At 49.2% G+C, this 23,763-nt stretch overlaps 5 protein-coding genes across 5 annotated transcripts; 2 read left to right on the top strand and 3 right to left on the bottom strand.

The window, feature by feature from the left end:
* Positions 1–2,810: 2,810 nt before the first annotated feature.
* On the top strand, positions 2,811–7,326 carry T069G_01880 (GMC oxidoreductase domain-containing protein; the record flags this gene model as incomplete). Its single annotated transcript, XM_056169090.1, has 7 exons — positions 2,811–3,450; positions 3,538–3,654; positions 3,749–4,310; positions 4,378–4,712; positions 4,776–4,965; positions 5,034–5,882; positions 5,973–7,326. The coding sequence occupies 7 exons, from the start codon at positions 2,811–2,813 to the stop codon at positions 7,324–7,326; spliced, it is 4,047 nt and encodes a 1,348-aa protein (XP_056034406.1).
* A 4,215-nt stretch (positions 7,327–11,541) lies between these two features.
* On the bottom strand, positions 11,542–12,704 carry T069G_01879 (zinc-binding dehydrogenase domain-containing protein; the record flags this gene model as incomplete). Its single annotated transcript, XM_056169089.1, has 3 exons — positions 11,542–12,055; positions 12,118–12,373; positions 12,437–12,704. 3 exons carry the CDS (start codon positions 12,702–12,704, stop codon positions 11,542–11,544), a joined length of 1,038 nt encoding a protein of 345 aa, XP_056034405.1.
* A 945-nt stretch (positions 12,705–13,649) lies between these two features.
* T069G_01878 (short chain dehydrogenase domain-containing protein) lies at positions 13,650–14,536 on the top strand (the record flags this gene model as incomplete). The annotated part of the gene is made up of 3 exons (XM_056169088.1): positions 13,650–13,905; positions 13,976–14,065; positions 14,121–14,536. 3 exons carry the CDS (start codon positions 13,650–13,652, stop codon positions 14,534–14,536), a joined length of 762 nt encoding a protein of 253 aa, XP_056034404.1.
* A 2,145-nt stretch (positions 14,537–16,681) lies between these two features.
* T069G_01877 (carboxylesterase family domain-containing protein) lies at positions 16,682–18,330 on the bottom strand (the record flags this gene model as incomplete). The annotated part of the gene is made up of 2 exons (XM_056169087.1): positions 16,682–18,037; positions 18,106–18,330. 2 exons carry the CDS (start codon positions 18,328–18,330, stop codon positions 16,682–16,684), a joined length of 1,581 nt encoding a protein of 526 aa, XP_056034403.1.
* A 1,558-nt stretch (positions 18,331–19,888) lies between these two features.
* T069G_01876 (coiled-coil domain containing protein (DUF2052) domain-containing protein) lies at positions 19,889–20,709 on the bottom strand (the record flags this gene model as incomplete). The annotated part of the gene is made up of 2 exons (XM_056169086.1): positions 19,889–20,346; positions 20,493–20,709. 2 exons carry the CDS (start codon positions 20,707–20,709, stop codon positions 19,889–19,891), a joined length of 675 nt encoding a protein of 224 aa, XP_056034402.1.
* Between the last annotated feature and the right edge of the window lie 3,054 nt (positions 20,710–23,763).

The following is a 23,763-nucleotide window of genomic DNA, read 5'->3' as shown; positions in this document are numbered from 1 at the left end:
GAGAAGCTAGCTCAAAGTTTAATAAATCCAACAACATCCACAAGACACGATTCAACTGATACGGTGGTTATTCCGGCATTTGATGCGGTTTGGGTCGAGGTAATTCACCCGTCGACGAATAGGACTCGGATCCAAGGGATCCCGTGGAATCTAGCCTTCCTACTGTAGAATCCTTCCCCGTCGCATATCTCTCATCAAGAGTGTGGATGTGTGTGTGTGTGTGTGTGTGTGTGTGTGACAGAGCCCACTCAACCCACTCAAGACGTCGCCGAGCTGAGACCTCCGTGGTGGCCGATGCAAGTCACCGGAGATGTGGCGGCTCCACGTTGTTAGCCGCGGGATTTGTGTAACACGGAGAGACTGTGTCACCGTTGACATGATGCTGAGAACGGAAATGGATGGTAGAGCTGCAACCCAATTACGGAGAAGGATGTGATTGAAAACACACCATCGACGGTGGAGCAGAGCTGGAGTTTAGGGCGGTGCGGTCCGCCATGCAGAACGAGCGAATTCCAACTCCATGCTTGCATGTTGTTACAAGTGGCAGCATGTCGGTGCAAAAGTCGTATGTCGACTATTGATTAGCCGGCGAATCAACATCTTGGAAGCCATCTATCACGCATTGCTTTCCTGAAGCGGCAAGCATTGGGGGGGAGGGGGGCCATATGGAGTTGATGAATGGTTGAACGGCGTACTGGCGATAATGATGCCCTCACCCCTCCTCCTGCTCCCCTGTCTACATATTCAGGTGGATATTGATCGAGAGTTCGTACCGACGATTCTGCGAAGGAGGAGGGGTATGAAAGACTTGCTGCCAGGCTGCAACAGCAACATATTCGTCTATCGCCGCGGTTCAGCTCAGGGCACCCGTACAAACCCAAGCCGGTCGCCCGGAGTCGAGAAACAAGCCGTATCCAACCAGAATATGGACTGGTGATGACCATTCTGGTCTGGGCGTGACGGGGAGGATCCTAGCCCTGTCCTTGGTGGGTGTCAAGACAAGACAAAGACCAAAACACACGAGAGAAACTTGGCTATTGCTGAACTGCGCCCGTCGACAACGTCATTTGCGGCTGTCAAGTCTCGGACTGAGCCCTGGTTGAAGTTAGTTAGCCCGGCACTGGGAACAGACATGGCATGGAGAAACCGCTGCGAACGCATTGCATTCAGTGACAGGGCCAGCAGAGCTGTCAACACATGCACCTTGCCGGCTCCACTTGTGATGCTGCAACATCGAGCTACCCGAGTCAAACCACGTTTTGGGCGGATCTCTGACCAACCCCCTGGCACTGGCAAAGGCTTGTTCCGCATGTAGTTGGGTCGTGAGTGTTAGCCAGAGCTGCGCGGCATAGACTAGTGGATATCATCAATATCTCCTGTAGATTCCTAATACGCATAAATCGAGGCGGGTTCAGCAGTGCAAGCAATAAACTCGGGCTGTGCGAAGAAGAAAAAAGAAAGAAAAGGCCAGATGAGGCAGATTATTGGCCCTGTTCCCCTGCTCGCGGGGGCGGTTGGATGTGATGATGCCATGCTTAGCATCGTAGCTGAGAGCCAAGCATGTTTCCCAGCACCCCGGACAGCCAATTGCTGGGCTATAATCGACCCTGTTCCCTGCAATGGTATTTAGAGCAACAGGGGTGCAGGTGGTTTTCATGCGTATGTACGGTACGGAACGAGCGCTCGCAGATCGGATCGGAGAGTTCGCCAGCTCGCCAAGGGTTTTTTTTTTTGCTTGTCGACCCGCGATAAGACGGTGACGAATCACTGCAAGGCATCGCACAAGCAAGAGTCACAGCGACGAAGAATCACGAGCTACGGCAATTAGACTGGTCAATGAGGCTGGCTGATTGAATGATTCTTTTTTCTTTTCAATATGTACTCGCTTAGTCATTCATCATCTTTCTTACTGTATATGGCAAGACAACTGGAAAAGCCTTCAACAAGCCTCTCTCAGCTCATACGAGGCAAATCATCTCTCAATAACCCATTCAATCATTTCTCACAATACTAACTTCATTTATCTCTTCAGCTGACCTTTTTCTTCGATCAAAAGAGAAAAGTCTTTTTTTTTTTTGTCTTAAATCCACCACCGGGGGGCCGCCAAGGAGTCTCGCCACTCCACGAGAGAAGACTATGGAGATGGAGGCTGCCTCGGCGAAATAGAGAGATACGAATCACACTCTTCTCGGTCAACTCGATTCTCACATGTGCCGGTTCCATGGCTTGGAAAAGATGAATCTAGAGCTCCAGGCCTGGATTTTCAACGTGGTGGCTGCCTCCAATGGTCCATGCCACCCCCCCTCCAAAATCCCCCCCAGTGATGTGACATTCTCTTCAACTCCGCATTCATCGTGCTGCAATGACACCCCGTGCCCCTGGAACCTGAAATATTACCATTTTCTGCATCGTCATGCTTGTAAATCGACGGCAGTGGACGTAACTAGCTGAACTGCTACGCCTCTTGTGGATACAATGGCCGGTGAGGACGACTCGACAACTGCCGGTGGTGGGAGAAGCTGGGCAACAGAGATGGCACAACGAGCTTCTCCCACGAGTTAAAAATGGAACGGATCTCCCCTCTTCTTCATCCGGTCTGATCTAGAGCACAACCTAAGACACTATTGCCCATTGTTGCCACGAGCGGCGTTTTTACTCTATTCATGAATTGACAGTGTGGAGACTTGTCAACGACCAACAACACTATCTTTCTATTGTCCCTCCATCCACCAACCACCACGGCGTCTAGTTGTGGTCTATGCACGCAGAGTATCTTCACTGAGCCTGCCGTCGGGGATTTTCGGTTTGCCATGGCCAAGTCATGCCGGGATGGTTTTGCGCACAAGATGCAAAAACCTACCCACAACCAATCTCCTGCATCGACATTAACATTGCAACACCATCTCCTCCTGGACCAACAGGAGCAATATATCGATGACCTTGGGGTCCCCCCTGTCAACGTATATGGTGACTACCAGCCGATATGGAAGGCAAATGAATACATGCATGATGAATACATGTATCCTACTCCGCCATTGACCGCCTCCATTGTGTCAGAGGACGATGCCTCCTCCTCCTCTGGTCTCTCGGCCTGTTCCGAATCTCTCCCCAACTCAGACGACATCCCTAAAAATCCATTTCCTCGAATTTCGAAACCCGTAGAGCTTCTGCGACATTCATATGATTGCGTTGTTATAGGATCTGGCTATGGAGGTTCCATTGCTGCCTCGCGCATGGCGAGAGCAGGCCAGTCCGTTTGCTTGTTGGAGCGAGGAGAAGAAAGATGGCCCGGGGAGTATCCCACTGACTCAATGGAAACATTAAAACAATGGCGATTTACGGGCGATCTCACTCCGAGTTCCCTTGGTAAAATTGCTATCAACAGCGGTAATCCCACTGGCATGTTTAATCTCTTTTTTGGTCGTGATCAGAGTGTTATTCTTGGTAATGGTACGTCACAACTTCCCTGCATCGCATCTCTCTAATCGTTCGTTACGATGGAATATATACTGATCTTTGTATAACGCCGCCTCACAGGGCTAGGAGGTGCAAGCCTAATCAACGCAAATGTATTCCTCGAAGCAGACAAAGAAATCCTCAAGACGGGCTTTTGGCCCCCCGAAATTCGAAAAGACCCTGAACATTTGGATAAGTGTGAGTTTCTCCTCCCTTATATATATATATACCCTTGGTTCCCTTGTTGCGCTGTCATCATGGGGGAACTCACTTGAATTAACTCTTTGTCTAGACTACCAAAAAGTCAGAGATGTGCTTGAGCCGGAAACATATCCGGACGACTGGCCAGCACTCAAGAAGACGGAAATCCTCTACAAGCAAGCCAATGTTCTTGGGCTAGCCGACAAGTTCTGCAAAGTTCCTCTTACAACACGTTTCCGACCTGGCCCCAATAGTTCAGGGGTCAACATGTCAGCGTCAACACTCACGGGACAAGATAGCACAGGCCTGAATGACGGCTCGAAAACCACAACTCTAGTGACGTATCTCGCCGATGCGTGGAATTGGGGTGCCGAAATGTTCTGCAAGTGCGAGGTGAGGTATATCGAAAAGGTGCAAGATGAGCGCGGCGGTTACTTGATCTACTTTGCGTGGCATGGCCGCGGTCGTGAACGGTTCGCAGCAGAAAACACTTATGGTGATCTGATGTGGGTTCACGCAAAGAAAGCCGTCTTCCTCGGTGCCGGTTCGATTGGCACTACAGAAATCCTACTGCGAAGCAAGCAGATGGGTTTAAGTATGAGCGACTGGGTTGGCCGTGGAATGAGCGGCAATGGAGACGTGCTAGCATTTGGGTCAGCAATTACTTAATACCTTGTTCTCTGATAGTATTCAAAAGCTGACAGAATACCTTTCTTACAGACACAACTGCAAACAAGAAGTAAACGCTCTCGGAAAGGCGTCGCCAGATCCAGCAAACCCCGTCGGTCCAACCATTACCTGTGCCATCGACAACAGAAAGGGCCTTGCGAATCCGCTTGACGGCTATATAATCCAAGAGGGCACCATGCCACATGCATTTTCCACACTGCTGCAGTGCGTGCTGGATCTTCTGCCAGGCAGCCATTCCCCTGACAAGTCGCTGGTTGAGCGAACTCAAGAGGCAATGGGCTTGTGGAAGAGCAGGCTGCTCGGACCGTTCTCCAAAACGGGGCTTTTAGGAAATACCCAAGTGTTTCTCATCATGTCCCATGATGGTAATAATTCTGCCTACATTCGGGTTAAAATAGCAAATTGCAAATTTTGCTGACACAAATCAGGGAGTCAAGCAACGCTGAGTCTCAAAAACGACCGACCCGTTTTGGAGTTTCAAGGAGTGGGGAAAAGCGACCGCATCAGGAGATTCCATGATATCCTCGAGAAGGCGACAGACGCCGTTGGCGGAACCCTGGTGTATACTCCGATGTATCACTTCATGAACAAGCACCAGATAACAGCCCATCCTCTTGGGTAAAAGCCCTCCCTAACTTATCTACACCCCTGTATCATGACTTGGGTTCTAATTGCCATCTTCCTAGTGGTGTACCAATGTCGCGGGATAACACAGCAGCAAACGGGGCGACGAATCACCTGGGCCAGCTCTTCACCGGCAACGATACCTCAGAAACTCATCCCGGTCTCATCGTGGCCGACGGAGCCGTCATCCCGACCTCCATCGGCGTAAACCCGCTTGCAACTATTGCCGCCCTGGCCGAACGAACAGTCGAGGCGTATGCCAGAGAAAACGGCCTCATCATCAACGAGACGAAGAACGATGTTTTAGACCTCTTTGGAGAGCCAGCCCACAAGCCAGGAGACAGGCACTCTTCCAAGTCGACTTATACTTCCGATGATGAAACGCCTGATCAAATGTTGAACAAGATCGAACTGCTTAGACAGAAGAGCGTTGAATTCACGGAGCTAATGTCTGGCTTCCTCCACAAGACTTCATCAAGCGCGGCAGTTGACGACACGTCTGCCTATGAGTCAGACTTTCGCGCCGGCAAAGGTCGGGGAGAGATTGGGAGATTGCTAGTCAGCGCGACAATCTTTGACGGCGACGTACTGAGGGATGAGTCTCAACCCAGCGGTATGCTCACAGGCACATTCGTCTGTCCAACCATTGAAGGCTCGCCGTTCATGTTATCAAGAGGCGACTTGGGGTTATTTAAGAGAACCCACAAAGCTACAGGAAGCAGCGTACTGACGTACGATTGCGACATGTCCGGCGCAAACGGTCGCAGCCTTCGTCTCCGTGGCTACAAACTGGTCGACGCATCTGTGTCTCTTAGTCCCCTCCAGATGTGGCGCTCCACAACGACCCTCTACGTTTCTATAACGGAAAAGGGCACTCATAATGAAGATGCTAACCAGGAGCGAATCGTTTGGCATGACGATGTTACCGATTTTTATCAAAAAATACCCCTCTCTGCCAGCGAGAAGCTAGTTGCAAGAGGCATTTTGAATCTGCGGCCAAGGGATTTCATCTCTGAGATGATGACTCTAACTCCCTCTGGAAACAGCTTCCTCAACAAGGCCGTGAACATGTCCAAATTCATGTCCTTCTTCACATCTAAATCACTATCACATTTTTTAACGCCACTAGGCTCACTCGAGTATCCAGAACAGGGATTCGTCTCATATATGAATTACACGCCTCCATCTCAGACATACACCGTAGTCGCTAGCGATGGCATCGAGACGGAGCTGCACATGTGGGAACCGAGCCCAAGCGCTGTTGCCACTGATTCATGGGGCTATCCTGTTAAAGTTGAGAGCCTTTTCATGATTCCCGGCGCATCTGTCGACCATCAAATCTTTGCGTTGCCGACTATCCCTTTCAACGCCATCAATTACTTCACACGCGCTGGCTACCGGGTTTTCGTGACGGTGCATCGAATTTGCCAGCTAAAGTCAACAAAAAAACAGGACTGGACAACATACGACTCTAGGCTCGATATCAAGGCCTGCTTACAACAAATCCGAAGAGTCTACGGTAACAACAAAATATACACCATTGCTCACTGCATGGGATCTGTCGCTTTCGCCAGTGGTCTCCTCGATGGAACTATCCCATCCGAGTGGATACTAGGAATCACCTGCAGTCAAGTGTTTATGAATCCAATATGGAACACTATGAACATGATCAAGGCCAGGTCGCCAGTGGCGATAGACAAAATATATGACTCAGTCTTGGGGAATTGGTTAGACTGCAGCACGTCGAACGAAGACTCCTTGGCCCAGCGAACTTTGAACCAGATGTTACGGTTTTGGCCGGAAAAGAGAGGCGAGGCATGTAAGAATGCCGCCTGCCACCGTACGACATTGCTGTTTGGACGTTGCTGGAGCCACCACAACCTTAACGAGGAGACGCACCGAAACATGGATCGCTTCTTTGGCGGAAGTTCCATGAAGCTGATGCATTTATTGAAACGGATGGGAAGCCGTGGCTATGTTAGCTCCAACGCTCCAGAATACGAGGAGTTTAAGGGGCAAGAACATATTGAGCGCCTGCGCGGCATTCCAATCATGTTCTTCGTCGGCGAGGACAGTGACGTCCTCTCTCCAAGAGCCACGGAGACGTCATATGAGCGCTTGATCGACTCTTTTGGTATATCTGCCGGTCTTCCCGGACGAGGCGTTCAGTATCGCCGGAGACTTGTCCCAGGCTACGGCCACTTAGACTGCTGGATGGGACGCAACGCATGGAGGGACGTGTATCCCTTCGTGAGGGAGGAACTTGACCGAGTTGTTCGGGGAGAGTCGTATCGATTCCGCCAACCGAACGATCGGTTCAAGTGTTTTGCAGAAGACTGTAAATCACATTATTAAACGTGTATATATGATATGGCATCTGGGTTGGCGCGTTGGGGTTTTTTGTTTTCTTCTCTTAGTTTATAACGGGTATTATATGACGGTGGATATTGGAATTCGGGTGTTTGGCAGTTACAGGGACTTTTATCCGGGTCAAAATGTTGACGCAAGGTAGAATTATTTGTTGGAAGCTCTCACGGGTTATGCGTCTTGGGTTCTTGGGAAGAAACGATAATGATGGCTATGTTCTGATTTTCTGTATATAGATATTTAATAATGTATATCCCCTTCGTTGATTCTTAGTCACATCTACATGATGAATGATGGCTCTTCGGTATGAAACTTCTTGGTCACGATGATACGTTTCTGGTGCCATTACGGTTCTGTTAGAAACCCTTGAACTCCTTGGCCAGTGGCCAGCAAAACGTTGATTATTCACGGAAGAAGTTGAACTTTTGCTTAAGAAAGAGGATGACTCGAGTGTTCCTATTATGTCGTTGCTCCTCTGCATTGCTACGAGGGAATGTTGGCCCATTCGGCACCGAAACAGAAAAAGTATTCCGCTAGCCCATCCTTCCACTCATACTTCTCCAGTCTAGACGCTGGGGCCTCCATCCTTCTCGGACGGCCGTGTGGGTGGCATCCTTTGCGGGGGCAGCTGGTAACGAGCCGTTGCCATTGGAGAGCCCATCTGTCATAGTTTGAGAAGGCGTCTCTAGTATAGCTAACGTGTCTTTGTTTCGGATGGCAATTGGTTCGTCTCTTTGATGCTTTATGACGGGAGAGGACGACACCACATACCGCTTATGGCTTCAACGAGGACCAATCAACCGAGGTGCTCAAAACCAAGAGACGGCACGTTTGGAACCCCACCGTGTGTGTAGCCATGAGGTGGTTCGGAGAATTATGTAACTTCTACAAGAGCCGAAATATCTTCTTAAAGCGAGGCTCTGTTCGATACAAGCTATTAGATACACCTGCACACTCTGCTGCCTATGCCATTACACAAACTCGATAAAATGGCCCTTTAGAGGTCTTCTAGTGTTGCATTTGCATACCGGAATGCAACGTCCTTTTACCCGTCGCCTATATATCCGCCAGATTCTGGACCGGCCGATGGAGGTAAAAACAAGCGCTTCTCCATACATCCGGATAGGGCCGAGCTCGGGTCCGTGTGGGAGTCAGCTGGGATAGCGCATTGCCTAAGGGGGAAACCATGGTTTTCCATTCTCGTGATACCATACAATTTAACGGAGAATGATACAAAAATGTCGTAATATATAGGATCTGAGTTTAGCCATTCCCTGCAAAATTCTAGATTTGTGATTCGAAGATTTGTAGCTCGAATGTTCATCGGTTGGCCTTTTCTCTAATTATACCAAAATTGCAATAATAATAGCTTGGTGGTGATATCAAAGGTGTTTCATCATTCTTGACATTGGAGACTTCAAGGGTACATCTAAACGTATGTCCCCGGTACCAAGGAAGTAGGATCAGAAAGAAATTATTACTACACCATTAGCAGGCAATGGTTATAAATGTCCCTTTTGTTCTAATGGTATACCAGGACTTCGTTAGATTTGCTTGAAGAATCTTAAACGTTTGCCCCGGTTGAAATATCTATTGCCGCATGCCAGCTCTTGTTGATTTCAAGAGAGTGACATAAATTCACATAAAAACAAACGTCATATCTTCGATGCTCTCTGGATGTTCCTGCGTTTGGGCTTTATATAGACTGTAATTCGGATCCTTTAAGAAGGTGAAGAGAGTGAGCGGGTATTTTGCCCAGTCGTAGATTATTCAGACCATTGACAGAAACGCTAATAAGATCTGCAAAAAAAGCTCTGATGAAAATAAGAGGTTGGAGCGGCACGAAATTGCATGTATTTCTACTACAATAGCAATCCCAATAATGCTGTAGCATAATCTAGAATAGATACATCTGAATGATCGTCAAACAATGACATGTCGAGGAAAGGAAACGGGATGAAGTCAATAATTACGTATAAATCAACACCTCAGGCATCCGTTGGACGGGCCGAAGCTTTGCAGACAACATATATGTACTTGCACCCAACATGAATCAGTCAATCCTCTCCACAAGTGCCTAAACAGTCATCGAGCCCGATATATCCGACAAACCATGCCGAATGACCCAGTTTTGATCTATTCCCCTTTGACTCTACTCATTTTTTAAAGTGCCGTCTATGCCGTCAATCCACTCAAATCCCATGCAGCCATTTCACATAGCATCATCTCGCTACCAAAGTCTATTAGCGAGTAAAGCCGAGCGCGAGAGCCCAAGAGCTCCATGGCCAAGCAAAAGCCTTAGACATCTGATCATATGTATTCTGCATATTCAAACTCTATCGTGGAAAGAAGAGATCACGTGGGAGAATGAACAAGATGCCGAGATACATGCCGCAGATAGTCAGCTTCAGGTTGTCCACATTTGCCCGTTATGGAGTTTGAGCCGTCAAGATTGCAGCGCCTCGTGCAACGCCTCGTGGGATCATGCTGTTGCTTCACAACACTCACCTCTCAATATCCCTTTTTCTACTCAAATAGGCAAGGGGAGGACATGCCTAGCGCAGGCCACGGCAGGTCATCTCCAGATTAGGGCATATCACGGCCAATAAAGTGGCGGATCTAGAGCGAACCACGTCAATGTCCCCAGAAAAATCGAGGCTAATTGGTATAAGCATCTGGTAGTGTGTAACTTCCGTTTTGGGATAATGCCCCCGGCAGTCGAGTTCATATATTTGGACGGCACAGCTTCTCGTGGCCTCGGGTCTGGTAGAGTATGGTGGTGAGAAAAAAAGAATCCTCTTGCGATCCCAGACGGGCAACTGCTCATTCGATCATATATTCCAGCAACATCACCTTGAATCAAGTCACACGGCAAGCAGCTCGTTGTTTTGCATGCTTGCACAGAGTACGGTGTAAGACAAAGTACAGAGTAAGACACCAGTCGTGGGCTCCAGTGAAAACTAAAAGCTGATGAATTTCTTCTAGATTTGCCTAGAATACAGTGCCAAAACAGCCAGGCTTGACAAAAAGTCTCTCTGCATTTACTTTCCTTGAAGTGCAACCACATCTTGATTCGAATACTCACTGAGCACCGCCGAGACGCAAAAAATGTGTGCTCAGTCAACACCGGTTGTCAAAGAGCAACACTCTTCCAGATTACCAAGCCTCGATTTCTATCGTCACCAGCTGACTCTGCAAGCTGAAAAGACAAACGAGCAACTCAGGCAGCTTCTTGAGCGGTTGGACAGGCAAGATACTCCACTCTACGCAACCACACAAGAACACGGGCGACATGGTGAGCATGGGGTAGATCCACTGGAATCGGCATCGATTCCTTTGTCATCGTCTTCTTCTTAAGATGGCATGGTACTTTATCTAGATTGAGCGTTAGCTTGTTTGTCACAGATCCACAAGAGCTTCCAAAAAGTTGCACGATAATAAAGAAATTGTTTTTTCCAGCGGCTCGGCATAACTTTTCCGTAGGATGACAAGACTGTATCTTCTACCGTCTCCACTTCCCAAGCCAGACTTTCCAATATACTGATGAATCATATTGGATGACTTGATATGCACTGATACTCAGCCGCGAAGTGGAAGATGCATTATAAAGCCAGGCAAGCGACGTCAGTTGTAGAAGACTTTGACACTTTGGAGGTATGGGTTGGATAATCGAGATAAGCACACAAAATCCCACGGATGATCAAAACATTCCCGCTTATTGCCATTATAGCGCTCATATCTTGGCGATTGTGTCTTCTTCCACCTCCTTGATCATTCATGAGCCATCTGCTGGGCCTGCGGGACAGTTGTAAAGGGGACCTTACTGTAGAGAATATCATGAATATTGCAAATTGTCAGTCAGTAAAAGGTGAAGAAATCTGTCGGGTAAGAAGATGCATATCGGAGATATCCAGCTGGGAGTGTTGGAACTCAGTGTAGCCAACAGACTGCTTCCTACATCTTACAGTCCATATTGTCACGCTCCAAGCTAGACAATACTGAACGGCGATCTCGTATACCTCTTTTTGCTTACTTTGAGCGTATGATTATCTCGAATACTCTCGACCCCTGCACTCTATGCCTCAATTTGGTGATCAATATTATGGTGATTCATTCCAACCCAGGCTCTGGTCTCAACGGTAAAAGCAAAGGCGTTCAGCCATGAGAAACCTAGATCTTTCTTGGGTGCATGCATCCTTCGTCTTAAACAGGGTACACCAGCTTCTCTCCGGATACTTTCCCCTCCCGCATCTCTTGCAGCCCATCCAAAACACCATTCCATCCTCCTGTCCTCACGTTCTGGGGATGCGGCTTAATTCTGCCCTGCCATAGCAACTCTTGAGCCAGTCCCATAAACTTAACCGCGAAGTCATACCCATTGGGGTTGGCAGGCACTTTCTCATCTCCAAAGTCGAACGCTTCTCCAAAAGCCGTGTAAGCCATAACATGAAGGTTGGTCACATCCCCACGCGGAAGCTCTTCTAGGCCACTGAGACCAGCATACTTGCCACCTTGGCTGCCGATGGCATTGCAACAAATCTCTGCCGTTTCGGGGGTCGAGATGGTGTCAAATACGTGGGCAAGTCGGTTCTTGGTAATTTTTCGGATAGAAGGGGCGCAGCTTGGTGAGTTGTAGTCATATACATGGTCTGCTCCGAGGTTGTGAACAAGGTGAAAGTTTTTGGGAGAACAAGTTGTGACAACTTCCAAGCCGGATCTGAACAAGATTAACAACACACACTCTGAGTGCAGCATCTTAGTTAGATGTTGTCCACTCACAGCTTAGCAAATTGAATTGCAAGGGTGCCTGTCGCAGTGCTGCCTCCATATATCAAGACAGGAAATGGCCGCATTGGTGGATCATCAGGTAGAGGCAGCTCCAAAGACTCATAGAGGCTCTTGCCTACGGTAATAATACCGGCGCCTAATGTTGCAGCCTCTTCAAATGTCATGAAATCGGGAATTTTTATCTGTAAATCTCCTTTGGCAGCGACATGTTCTGCAAACGCTCCATCTTGGTGGTTCGAGTGGTTGCCTATGGCAAATAGAACACTGGTTATTAAATATGATGGCATTGTCTGAAAAGTCAAGCACTCACTGCCGTGAACCATTCCCATGACTCTATCACCAACGTGAGGCCCATGCTTGACAGCAGGACCAACCCGCTCTACGACACCACTGTAATCGCAGCCCACAATCGCTCCAGGGCTAGGTAGGTAATCGATTTGTTTCCAATCGGTCGGATTTAATGCAACAGCTGCTGTTTTGACGATGATGTAGTCGTCACGGAGTTTGGGCATGGGAGTATCCTTGACAATTTGGACCTTGCCAGGGCCTTTGATCTGGATAGCTGTTTGCATAGCCATTGGAACCAATCCTTGCGGGAGGCAGAGATAAAAATGAGTTACGTAGCAGCATATCTGGCAGAGGGAGATGGGTTTGACTGCTTGACACGTTCCATTACCCCGCGTATGGCGTTTCATCACGCTGTCTATTGTCTCGATCCAACGCCATGTAATTTCGTGCCTCAGTAACTTCTGGAGTACACACAAACAGCTTGGATCAAGGGGCCCAGGACATATTCTCTCCAAAGTCTATCCCAAGTAGCAAGTACCGAATATTTTGTCGATCTCCTCGGAGCTCTAGAGCATTTGTAATTCGGCTTGAGCCACGAAGGATCCGCGGCGTGAAATAGAGTTTGAGCCGGTTGTTGAGAATTCATGCTGGGCGTTTCATCACGACGACTTGACACAATGCCAAGTGTCTAGCTCCAAGATGGCAGATGTTCACAGCAACTTTGAATTATTCTTTCACGAAGCCCGTATAGACATCAAGCGATGAGAAGATCCATCAGGCTGAAGACTTTGGCGTGTTGAAGATCTGGATGATAACCTGCAGCCAGTCCTGTAAGTTTTAACGATGGCTTGCTCAACCCATCTTCCAGAAGCGGATGTCGAATAGCACTAATTCAACAGCGCCAAAAGCACTGCAAAAATGCTGATGAACTCATAGTCTAGATCTCAGATTTGATGGTTGTATAGATTCAGAGGGAAAAATTAGAGTTTCCCATTGGATCGGCGGGTACATAGTGCATATTAGATTCTCGACCCTGTTCCACCATCTCAGCTGGCAATGAGATGAAGAATACTGTTGCGTTGCATAACGTCATTTAAGTTGACACCACCCACGGCCAAGATATAAAAGCAGCCCAGCTCCAGATGATAGCTCAGCTTCTGGCAAACTGAATTGCAACTGTCGGGTTGCAAGCCCCCAACTATGATTAAACATCCGTGCATCTCCAGAGAAACTCAATGGAAACTGTACTCGTAGTCGGAGCTTCTGGCAACATAGGGGTTTCTGTCATAATAGCTGCTTTGCGAAGCGGGCGCCGAGTGCTCGCCATAGTCCGAAACAGTGCTGCAGAACAGAAAATTGTACAACACGTTGGGACAAAGGATGGAATCACCTTCGTTGAGGCTCAGGCAACAGATGAGAGCAGCGTTCAAAAAGTGGTTGACAGAGTCAAAGCCGGTGAACTCCCAGATTTCCAACACGTCTTTTCTGCCGGTGGGTACAGAAATCAACCTCCTCGATATCCTCCCGTACATCTTTCTAATTTGTCAATGCGGCAAGGTAGTCGGCAAGATGGAGACCACACATCCCACACAAAATCTTCAAATGTCCGCCTTCCGCGATATCATGAGCATCAACTTGGAGGGAAACTTTTGTAATCAGGATCCCCTTCCCAGAAACGAAACGTTCGCACTGATTCGTAGACGCAGTGGCCTATCGAGCTACCATTCCGTACTTGATCGATCAAGGATATCCTGACGCCACCTGGACGCTCGTAACAGGATCACTGGGCGACTTGGGTTTTGCTGGCGTCACAGCTATATCGCAAGGCGCTCTTTTCTCCTTGGCAAGCGTAGCCTGTCTAGAGAACCTCAAGACCAATGTTCGCTTCAATGAGGTGTATCTGGGCTATCGCGTCGACTATGATTCGGTCGTCGAGGAGGAAGGAGGGGATAATCGGATGAAATCCTCCGAATTTGCCCATGTCTATGAGACCATTCTTGCCAATAGAGATATCAGAGGGTGTCGAATAACGGTTTCTGGCCCAGAGGACGTTGATCAGCTCAAGTATAAAAAGAAGCTCCCGGACTATGATTACGACTCACTATTTGCCGAGTATATGTAATTACTTGCAATACTCGGAGGAACATTCAAAAGAGGTAGAAGAGGGAGAAGAGAAATTTGGCCAATGAAGATGATTCTCGCTGCAGCACCGCATTCTAGATGCACAGGCAGCTGATAATGGTGGCCTGCTGTGACTCTGGGTACCAGCACCATCAATTCTTTCTGCAGACGATTTCTGCAGGTTCCTTTGTATCTTTAGTCCAGGCCCTTCTATTCAAACGGTTCTGAAAAAAATAAATCACGCTTTTCACCTCTGAACCAATGTGCAACTTCTTCTTGCCATGTTACTGGAGACTTTTAAGTTGCAACTGCCCGACGAAGCTCGCCTATTCTACAAAAACAAGCAAGAAAACGTCACGAACGCGAAAGCTCTCGATAAAGTAGCAGGCATAGTGCGGGGTAAGTCAACTTCAACTTCGTGGAGGGAACAAAGCCTTTTCATTTCTTTCTTCCATCTCCTATCCGTCCACTTCCTTCATTCATTTAACCACGCCTTTTCAACCAGACAACAAGACAACAGGTGTTTGCATCTTCTCATTTGTTCATGACTTTGGCGCCTGGAAGTCCTTTCTTCTGCAGGTGGTTTGACAAACAAACAGGTCATGTATGATTTACCTTTTCCCCAGATGATCTCTGCAATGGAGCGCTCTGCCTCGAGGAACTGCGAGATGTCAGCTACTGATTTTTCTCAACTTAGATTACATTTTCCACTGAAACCTTGAATATTCTTGGCATGCTGTTTTCATCAACAGCCTAAGCTTCAATGCTATCGCCAGCCGGCAAAGAGACTCGGCCCCCATGTACCACACCGATCTCTGCATCCACGCAATCCTCCCACACGTGTAGTTTCATTGCAGCGTTGTCCTACACTCCTCTTCACAACTCACCGCAGATATCCACGAGTGACTCTGCAACCAGATTGCGTGCTATCAGCTCATTTCAGCTTTCATTACTGCTGTGATACTCGGTTTGTATCCTTTTGGTCCAAGGTAAGCGATTTCCCCCAAACTCCCTTCGGCAGCTCTCCAAGCTAACTGGGTTTCCCCAGTACAACTTTGTTCTCTCAGCAGCCTGATCCTGCGGTATCGCCATCTCAGGCATCATCATTTTCTTTGCCTTACAATACACTGACGTACAATTCCACTGGTGGGGCAACATGGCATCTGGCATCCACCAGAGAGCTGTCAAAGCCTGCGGCCACACCACAAACACATGTGGTCGGGCCATCATCCAGCATATCGCCAGGAAGTCTGTCGGCACTAGGCGATGTGCTGTAACTGGCACAACGCCGGACTCCTGACGACTGATGTTCTGACCAGCTCCAATTGTCAAACATCTAGCCGATGTCTGCCTCTGACGTCGTCGGAGCCATGTCAGCATACAATTTCAACATTTCCAATGGTGCAGCCTTGCCAGCTTCTTTGCCAACTTGGGCCGAGACTTTAGCCTCGACAGATTGGAGTTGAAGGTGAGAGAAACTGTACCCCATTATACAATCCACAAACGCTTACTCATTCGCTAGATATTCTGTTGTGAATTTCACGCACTCTTCAGTGTCTTCTTCCACGCACTTTTCTATATTTCCTTTTACGAACTCTTCTGTATTTCTTCCACGAACTCTTCTCTGTCTTCTTCCACGCACACTTCTATGTCTTCCACATACTGTTTTTCGTGTCTTCTACGCACTGTATTCTCATTTCTTTGACGCTCTCTTCTGTGTCTTTCGCGCACTCCTCTGTGCCTATGTATTTGCCAATCCCGGAGGCCTATGATCTTGATAACAGAGACGGGAAGGAAAAGAAATGGACTTGGTGAAAAAAAAAAAGGAAAAGGAAAAAAGAAAGAAAAAAAGGAGAGATGGAGAGAGAGAGAGGCATTCAGCAAACCCACAAGCTTCCACGGACCGAGTCAAAGGTGTCTTCACGCAACAAGTACGTAAACACCCTTTCCCTCTCAACATTTCTTGGATTCCTGCAGTGTCTACATATGCTGACATTTGGAGAAGGAAAAAAGCGTTCAAAGCTCACATCGATGCTCCTCCTCGTCGCCAAAAATCACAACACTTGCGCACAAAGTCAATCACGAACGTCCAGAGCTTTCTGATGGCTCAAAAATTGTCATTATTACTACCACTATTCGAAGGCCACTAAATCTCCAGCTGTGCAGCCAAGCTCTCCCAAAAAGCACACCGACTCATCTGAGCTTGCGGGACAGATTCAACTACCGTGTTGTTGTTGTTGATCACAAGCCTCTGTCCTCCTGCCTGTCCGTTCCACTGCGGCCATGATGTTGAACCAGAAAACGCAAATGTGTTTGGGTTTAGCGACCGGACGAAGGATATGTAGTATCCTTGCAAACGAGCCACGTTGGTCTGATCGGAGTTGTCGTAGCCACCTCCAAAAACTGCACCAAGATCAAACCCGTGAGGGACACCGACTCCGCTTGCAATGTTACTCTGAGTCAAGACATTGAAGCGGTATGTCCAGATTGGTTGCCCAGCCTGTATGAAATATTTCCCAAAGTTGAGTCCGTGGCAAGTGACGAGCACGTCTCCGTACGCGAGCTCGGCGGCTGGAAACCAGGCCGCGTGGTTGTTGAATGGGGGCTCTATATTCTGAGGATACTGCTGAATGATCGCAGACGTATTCTGGCTTGACAAGCGAGGATAATTGTTCTGGAAGAAAGTCTGAATATCGCTGGACGATGCCGCGTTGGGGGCACCCAAGGTCGTCCCTTCATCTGTGACGCTTCCGAAAAACATGGGAACCTTGACGAACTTCCCAGCTTGGAATGCTTCGTATGCACCGGTTTGCAAGAATACACCGTCAACGCATGGTACATACGGGTAATTCGGAGCATTTGGCCGGCCAGGATAGACGATGGGTACGTTGAACCGCTGCAAGGCTGTAGTACTGAGGCCACGAAGACAAGAGAGTGGATCAGAGCTGGAGCTGCATCCCGCGTTGCTAACGAGAGCATCGTACTGGAATTGAATCTCTGACACCTTTGGCTGGGTGATTTCAGGGAGAGATTCAAACATGGCCCCGACGAAAAGGCCTTGGTTTTTACCACCAAAGGAGAGAAGTTGCAATGACGCTGCCTCTGCACCAGCACTCTGTCCATGGATGATAACATGAGCCGGGTCACCACCAAACTGAGCAATGTGCTGTTGTACCCATTGCAGGGCAGCTTGCTGGTCATATAGGCCGGCATTCGCTACTCCATTGGCCTGGATCTGCGAACTGGCAAGGAAACCAAAGATTCCCACTCGATAATTGAGAGTCACCAAGACAATGTTGTTTCCCGAGTTGGCTACCGCTCCACTGCCGTCTGTTCCAGCAGAAGCCAAGCTTTCGAACCCTCCACCTTGAATGAAAACCCACACGGGGAGCTTAGAGTTGGGGCCAGCACTTGAAGGTGCCCAAACATTGACAAAGAGACAATCTTCGCTCTGGCCCTGCGGCGATGGCCCGGCATTGGTGGCCATACAAACATTCCCAAACTAAGCACGACGACAAAGAAAGAATGTCAGTGACGGGGGAGGGAGAGATGTTGGATTGAGAAACATACCTGTGTAGCCTGTTGGACTCCAGACACTATAGGAGGAGCCGTGGGCGCTTTCCATCTCAAATTTCCTGTCGGAGCTGCGGCATACCTCATACCCAGAAACCTATTGATCCCACCAGATGTCGTACCTTGATAGGTCGCATATCCCAAGTTTACTGTTGGCGACTGTGCGTTCACAGCAGCCCCAGAGCACAATAAGGTGCAAGCCAACTTGAAGGATATACGCATATTGACAAGTAACTCCTCCGACCGCGTCTAGTCAATCTTGCTTCTCGACACTTTGGATTGCAATTCCCATTGCTTCTCTGGGCCATACTTATACGTGAATATTCCGCCATACCGGAAGACGCGGGTTGATAATCCCGTCGGGACAGAACATCGATCGATGCTGACGGCAAAGGGCTTACAGCCCCTGCCAAGAGATCCTCGAAAATATGACATTGCGATGAAGTTTACCACACGATTCGTTTCGTGATTACCATTTGAACCCCGCATTCGAGCTCTGCTTCGGAGTTGGGGCAGTACCACTTGCCTGTCTCTTCCAAGTTGAAACAGTGTCGGCTAAAGTCCTATTCGCCGACGGATGGCATAACGACCCATAGCTGCGGGAGAATCTTTGACTACCGGTGTCAAACAGGGGATAATTCCTGTTTGTAGGCCTGCTAACGTGGGAGTTTATGCGGGCAGACATGCTGACAATACACCGATGCGAGTTGGGAGCCTGGTGGACGTCTGCTCTTTCGCAACTTGCGATTGTAGGGGCATTGAATGGTTTGGATGTGTCGAGGACAAGAGCCATGATATAACATTCAATTCAGAAGAAAACTCACTCCGGTGCTCCTGTTAGGGGCAAGCCATTGTCAGAAACCCACTCGATCTCGATACCCGACATTCGACTATACTTGAGTGAGCTGTAGGTTTGTTTCTGACGGATATGGGAGGTATACGCGCTAATCACTTTGTATTATCATCTAGTGTGCAAACTAAAGGCAGCTGCTCCACCATCACACTGCAATACGATGCGGCTATTATCAAGAATCACAGCATCTCATGCTCTCAGCTTAGGCAGATCGTGGGTGTTGATCGCTTCGTTAGCGCAGGCTAGACGAATGAAGATGACAGCTTTGCCGATGTTTGAACTACAAATTCAAGCTCTGCATTCTCGTCGTTTTCTATCTTGAAAATGGCAGCATTCTGGTCTCTGGGCGAGCGAAACAAACATCTGCTCAGTGTCGTGTGGAGAATATTACCTTTCTCAATCAGGCAGGTCAAACAAGGCCTTTGCTATTACGGAGTACTACTGTATTCACCGCGATTATTCGGCCTCTACATTTCCTTTACGTCATATGTTGCGATCTTCTTGCTGTCAACAGCTTACAAGCGATTGCAACTTATAGGAACGGTGCTGTGGATACTGAACAAGTGCGACTATGATTATCTTGCAAGCACATGAACATGTCGGCACCATGCCATGTGTGCCTTATTGGGCAAAGCGGACCGAGCCGGAGCGTAAAGCTTGTCCGTTGGGTACGAAGACAGACTTTTACGGAGACAAATTCTATGGATCGGTATTTCACAGACACGAAGGTTTATCAAGCAATCTTCATGACATAGACCCTCACTAGCGATGGCCAGATGCTTGCGGAAGCCTTGTCCTCTGCGATACCATGCCCGGCAATGCCATATACTCGGCAACTCAGAGGGCTGTCCACTTTTCCCAGCCGTCAGCCGAGACACCCTATAGAATGAAAAGGTTCAAGACCTCGAGAGCTTCTACCAATGAGATTCAAAAATCTTGGATACCCGTCTCTCCTAACCGAACGGGAAACTGCGTTTCCCCATCTACCCAGCTGGGCTCTTCGTCATCGAACCAAGCATCCTCAGCGTCCTGAATCGCCATGGTGTCGTATTTATAATTGTCATCAACCTTTTCATAATCAAAGTCTTCATCTAGTCCCTCCACAAAGCGGACTTCGAGGTACGCATGCCAAAGCTGTTTGCCGTGTTCCTTGTCCTCTGCGTCGGCGTCCCATGCATTGGTGCCCGCGCCTCCGTCGCCTAGCACTTTTGAATCTTGTGGTGTTCGGCTACCCTGCTCTCGTTCTGGATAGAGGTTTGAGAGATTTGTCTCGCCTCTAACGAGATCTGCTTCGAGAGTGCGACTATAGCCCTTGGCTTTTCCTTCTGCCTCTCGTTCGGTTGGAGTCTGGAATCTCTTGACAAGACGCTCATACAGGACAGGATCTACACGACACCGCAATGGTTGGTTTCAAGGTCAAGTCAGGTTTGGAAAGGGATGGTGAGCTCTCTCTCGAGGCTACAGGATCGTCGACATGACCCATCAGCCGACAATAGGAGAGAGATCAAAAAAATGAGATGCGATATCATACCAGCAAGTTCATGTTCCAGATTGTCAAAATACGATGGGTTTTTCGCCAGGTACTCGTGGCGGCGATTCCGCACCCCAAGGCGCAGGAGCTTAGCGGGCGTCCTGGGGCGTCGGGGCAAAGGCCTATCCAGGGTCAAATCAGGACCCTTGTCATCTGGAATGGCCTCCATCAGGGATGACTGAGAGGACTGAGGGCTTGGTGACAACGACGCTGGCATGATGATGGCGCTCTGTGACCAAGGACAGACGGGGGCTTGCTGCACCGCGACAAGCCACGGGAGATGCGGATGCTAGCACTGGCTGGCGGCGTACGAGAATGTAAGGCAGTGAGGCTGCAGCCTTCCAGGACCAGGTTCGTTGGATACAAGACAGAGGAGACAACTCATAGCACGGCGAGACAAGCTGGGCCGTGAGCAGGTTGGAGAGCTTGTGTGCTGGCAATTCCCATGCAATGCAGGTACAAGAAGAGCTCGGGTGGGGGCCACGGAATTATTGCACGGGGCTCCGCTTTTCTCGCCAGCTCTCGAATTCACCTCCATCAATCAAGGCCCGATCCCTGGGGCAGCTCAGCTCGTGCAGGATCTGGGGGGTTTTTGGGGGGCGAATGACACGCCGGAAGTCCAGAGCGCCAGTACCAGTACCAGCCCAGAACCATTACTGCACTGCACCTGCACGAGTATTTGGTGCTACGGCTACACATGTCCAAGGTATTTGATACTAGGTAATCATTTCTCAGTGGCCGGATGCAGGGAGCAGCTTCAATTCACTGCCGGAGAAACAAAGGAGGATCCATGTCCATGCTGGACTCACAGTTCTTGTGCTTATATCCAGCATCGAGCACTGTAGCTTCGCAGCTAGTTGCGTTGCTAGCTAGTCCCACGAAGGAGCTACAGTGGAGATGAGCACCCTGCTGGCGCCTAGCCTAGACACACTCTATTCCGACTTGACAGCCGCCCGGGCAAGATGATCTCGCCCCTCTTCTCCCATGGCCAAGATTTAAGTTGGCACATTTCTTCCCCTCTTCAGTTCACTCCTTGTCTACAGGGTAGCTATTGCCTTTGAACAAGCTGAGACGGACGAAAACGACGATAACAGAGGAAAAGACGAAGTAAGAGGAGGAGAATATCAAGAATAACAAAGATAGGGAAGGAGGGGAAAATAAAGGAGAAGGGAAAGAAGAATGGCTAACGTGCAAACCCAGCTTACAACATGATGAGCATGGATGCAATAATATTTGACGTTGCAAACGGTGATCGGCCTAAGCGAGCACATGTGCCCTCAACGGTGGCAACATTGAAGCTTGACGGGGTACCGGTACAAGCAAATCTTCAGAAGTTGCAGTCAAAGTGCATCACATTGAGACTTGTGGCTGACCGAACACTTCTATGTTTGTGATGCATCACATTGTCATCCACCTGCCACTTGTTTGCTGATATGTCAGCGACTGTGCGGGTTTTGTTCGCCGGCCTGGGCTCAATGTTTGCCCTGTTACAGGCCTAAGCATATGTATGCGAGTCCACGCACTTGTGCTCGGGGGCTGTGAGATATGCAGCTTCGTACACGCGGCGAGACGAAAGACCTCGAGTCTGGCACTTGATGATTCAATGCCGCGGCTGGTGAGTTGGTCAAATGGCAACAGGACAAGCCAACCTCGCAAGTCCGTATTCTCGTACGATAGCTGCAGCAGTAGCCCATGCGTGCACCAACGCCCGCCCAGCTCGAGCCAAACCGTGGCGCCTGTCGTGACACGCACAGCCAATTCACATGTGAGGGGGGGGGGGGGGGGAGCTGTCTAGAGATGGATGGCTTTACACGCAGGATCTATGATGGCCCCCCCTAAAGCTGATCCCTAGGTGATAGCCGGCTGCTGTGCATGTCTGGCACTTCCTTGTTGAGCCTCTTGCGCGCACGCTTCATGCAACAGAGCAGCACTTACGGGGCGGGTTGGCTGCGTTGCAACCACATACTCGACAGGGCTCGACGAATTGGCGTCCATCACGAAGCGGCAAATAGAGCGCCCCCCCTCTCTCGTATACCTATCATGCCTGTAGTCTGTACAGACGGGCGGAACTTCCAGCAGCAACACAGCGCACTGGTAAGAGAATGGCCCGATTTTCTTCTTCGTTTGTCTGGTCTGCCTTTCGATTCCTCCAGGTCTCTCTGCGGAGTAACACAACACGTGCATGGCTGTTTCACCAAAGACTCGGGCATCGTGAGGATGCTTGCTTGTGCTTGGATGATTCGATGCATAAACAAGCTACCAATTTGAAACTCTTAGTACGAGTACTGAACAACCCAGAGACGATTAGACGCCTGTACTCCCGTCGTACTAATCCCTACGACCCATGTGGCATGGGGGACCCATGAAAAGAAAAAAGCCAACCTAATGAAAACAAGATGGAAAACAAAACATCAGCCCGGACATCGAACATTAACCTGGACATCGAACATCAACCTAGAATCGAGATTCCACGTTTCATGCGCGAAACCAGATGTTTGGCGGACATGGATTGTGGAAACTGGAGCGTTAACCAGACCAGCCGCCACAGCCAGCACTAGATTGCTGGTGCAGCGCCACCATCCGGAGCTCCCCTCTTTCTCGCCCAAATCCCTGGCTGCTTTTGGTTTGCAGGCGGATGATTGCCCCCGGTGCATCCGCTTAGGACGCCTATCAGAGACCCTCCGGCAGCCTCAACTGTTCTCCCCTTCCAGGTTCTCATCTGGACCCTCACCCCCCTGTAGCTTTGTGCTGGACGGTAGCCTCAGCGGCTGTCGATAAAGGAGTGGCCACCTGAGCTAGCATCAAAGGATGCTCAGACTGCATGGCGAACTGAACAGAGCTGGCAGAACGGTCCGGAATGGGGACGTCCATTGATCACCGACTCGTCATTCTCGCCCGCCCAATTCGTTTATTTACAGGCTACCACAGAAGGCACTTTCATTGTGCTCTCGTACAAGTTCAGTACAGGCACATGCACCGAGTAGGGAGCACGATGCTACTAATGCTGCTACTGCGGAGCATCAGAGACGGTGCTAGCTTGAGCACATCTCGCGAACATGGCCTGGAGCATGGGTGAGAGGAGCTTGGGCTTGGGGGATCGAGAAAAAAAAAGGGTCGCTCCATACTATTTGATGCGAGTCAAGGTGACGGCCCTCCCCTACAAGGATGAGGACAAATTTGCCCGGGCCACGGCGGTCCCTCCATCCAGGTGAATAGCGGTTGTATTGATCAACCCATGGATGCATTTGAACACCACGACAATGTACAATTG

Source organism: Trichoderma breve, chromosome 1, assembly GCF_028502605.1.
Source record: "Trichoderma breve strain T069 chromosome 1, whole genome shotgun sequence".
Taxonomy (NCBI): domain Eukaryota; kingdom Fungi; phylum Ascomycota; class Sordariomycetes; order Hypocreales; family Hypocreaceae; genus Trichoderma; species Trichoderma breve.
Note: the sequence above shows the minus strand (reverse complement) of the source record. Positions and strands in the feature narration are given on the sequence as shown.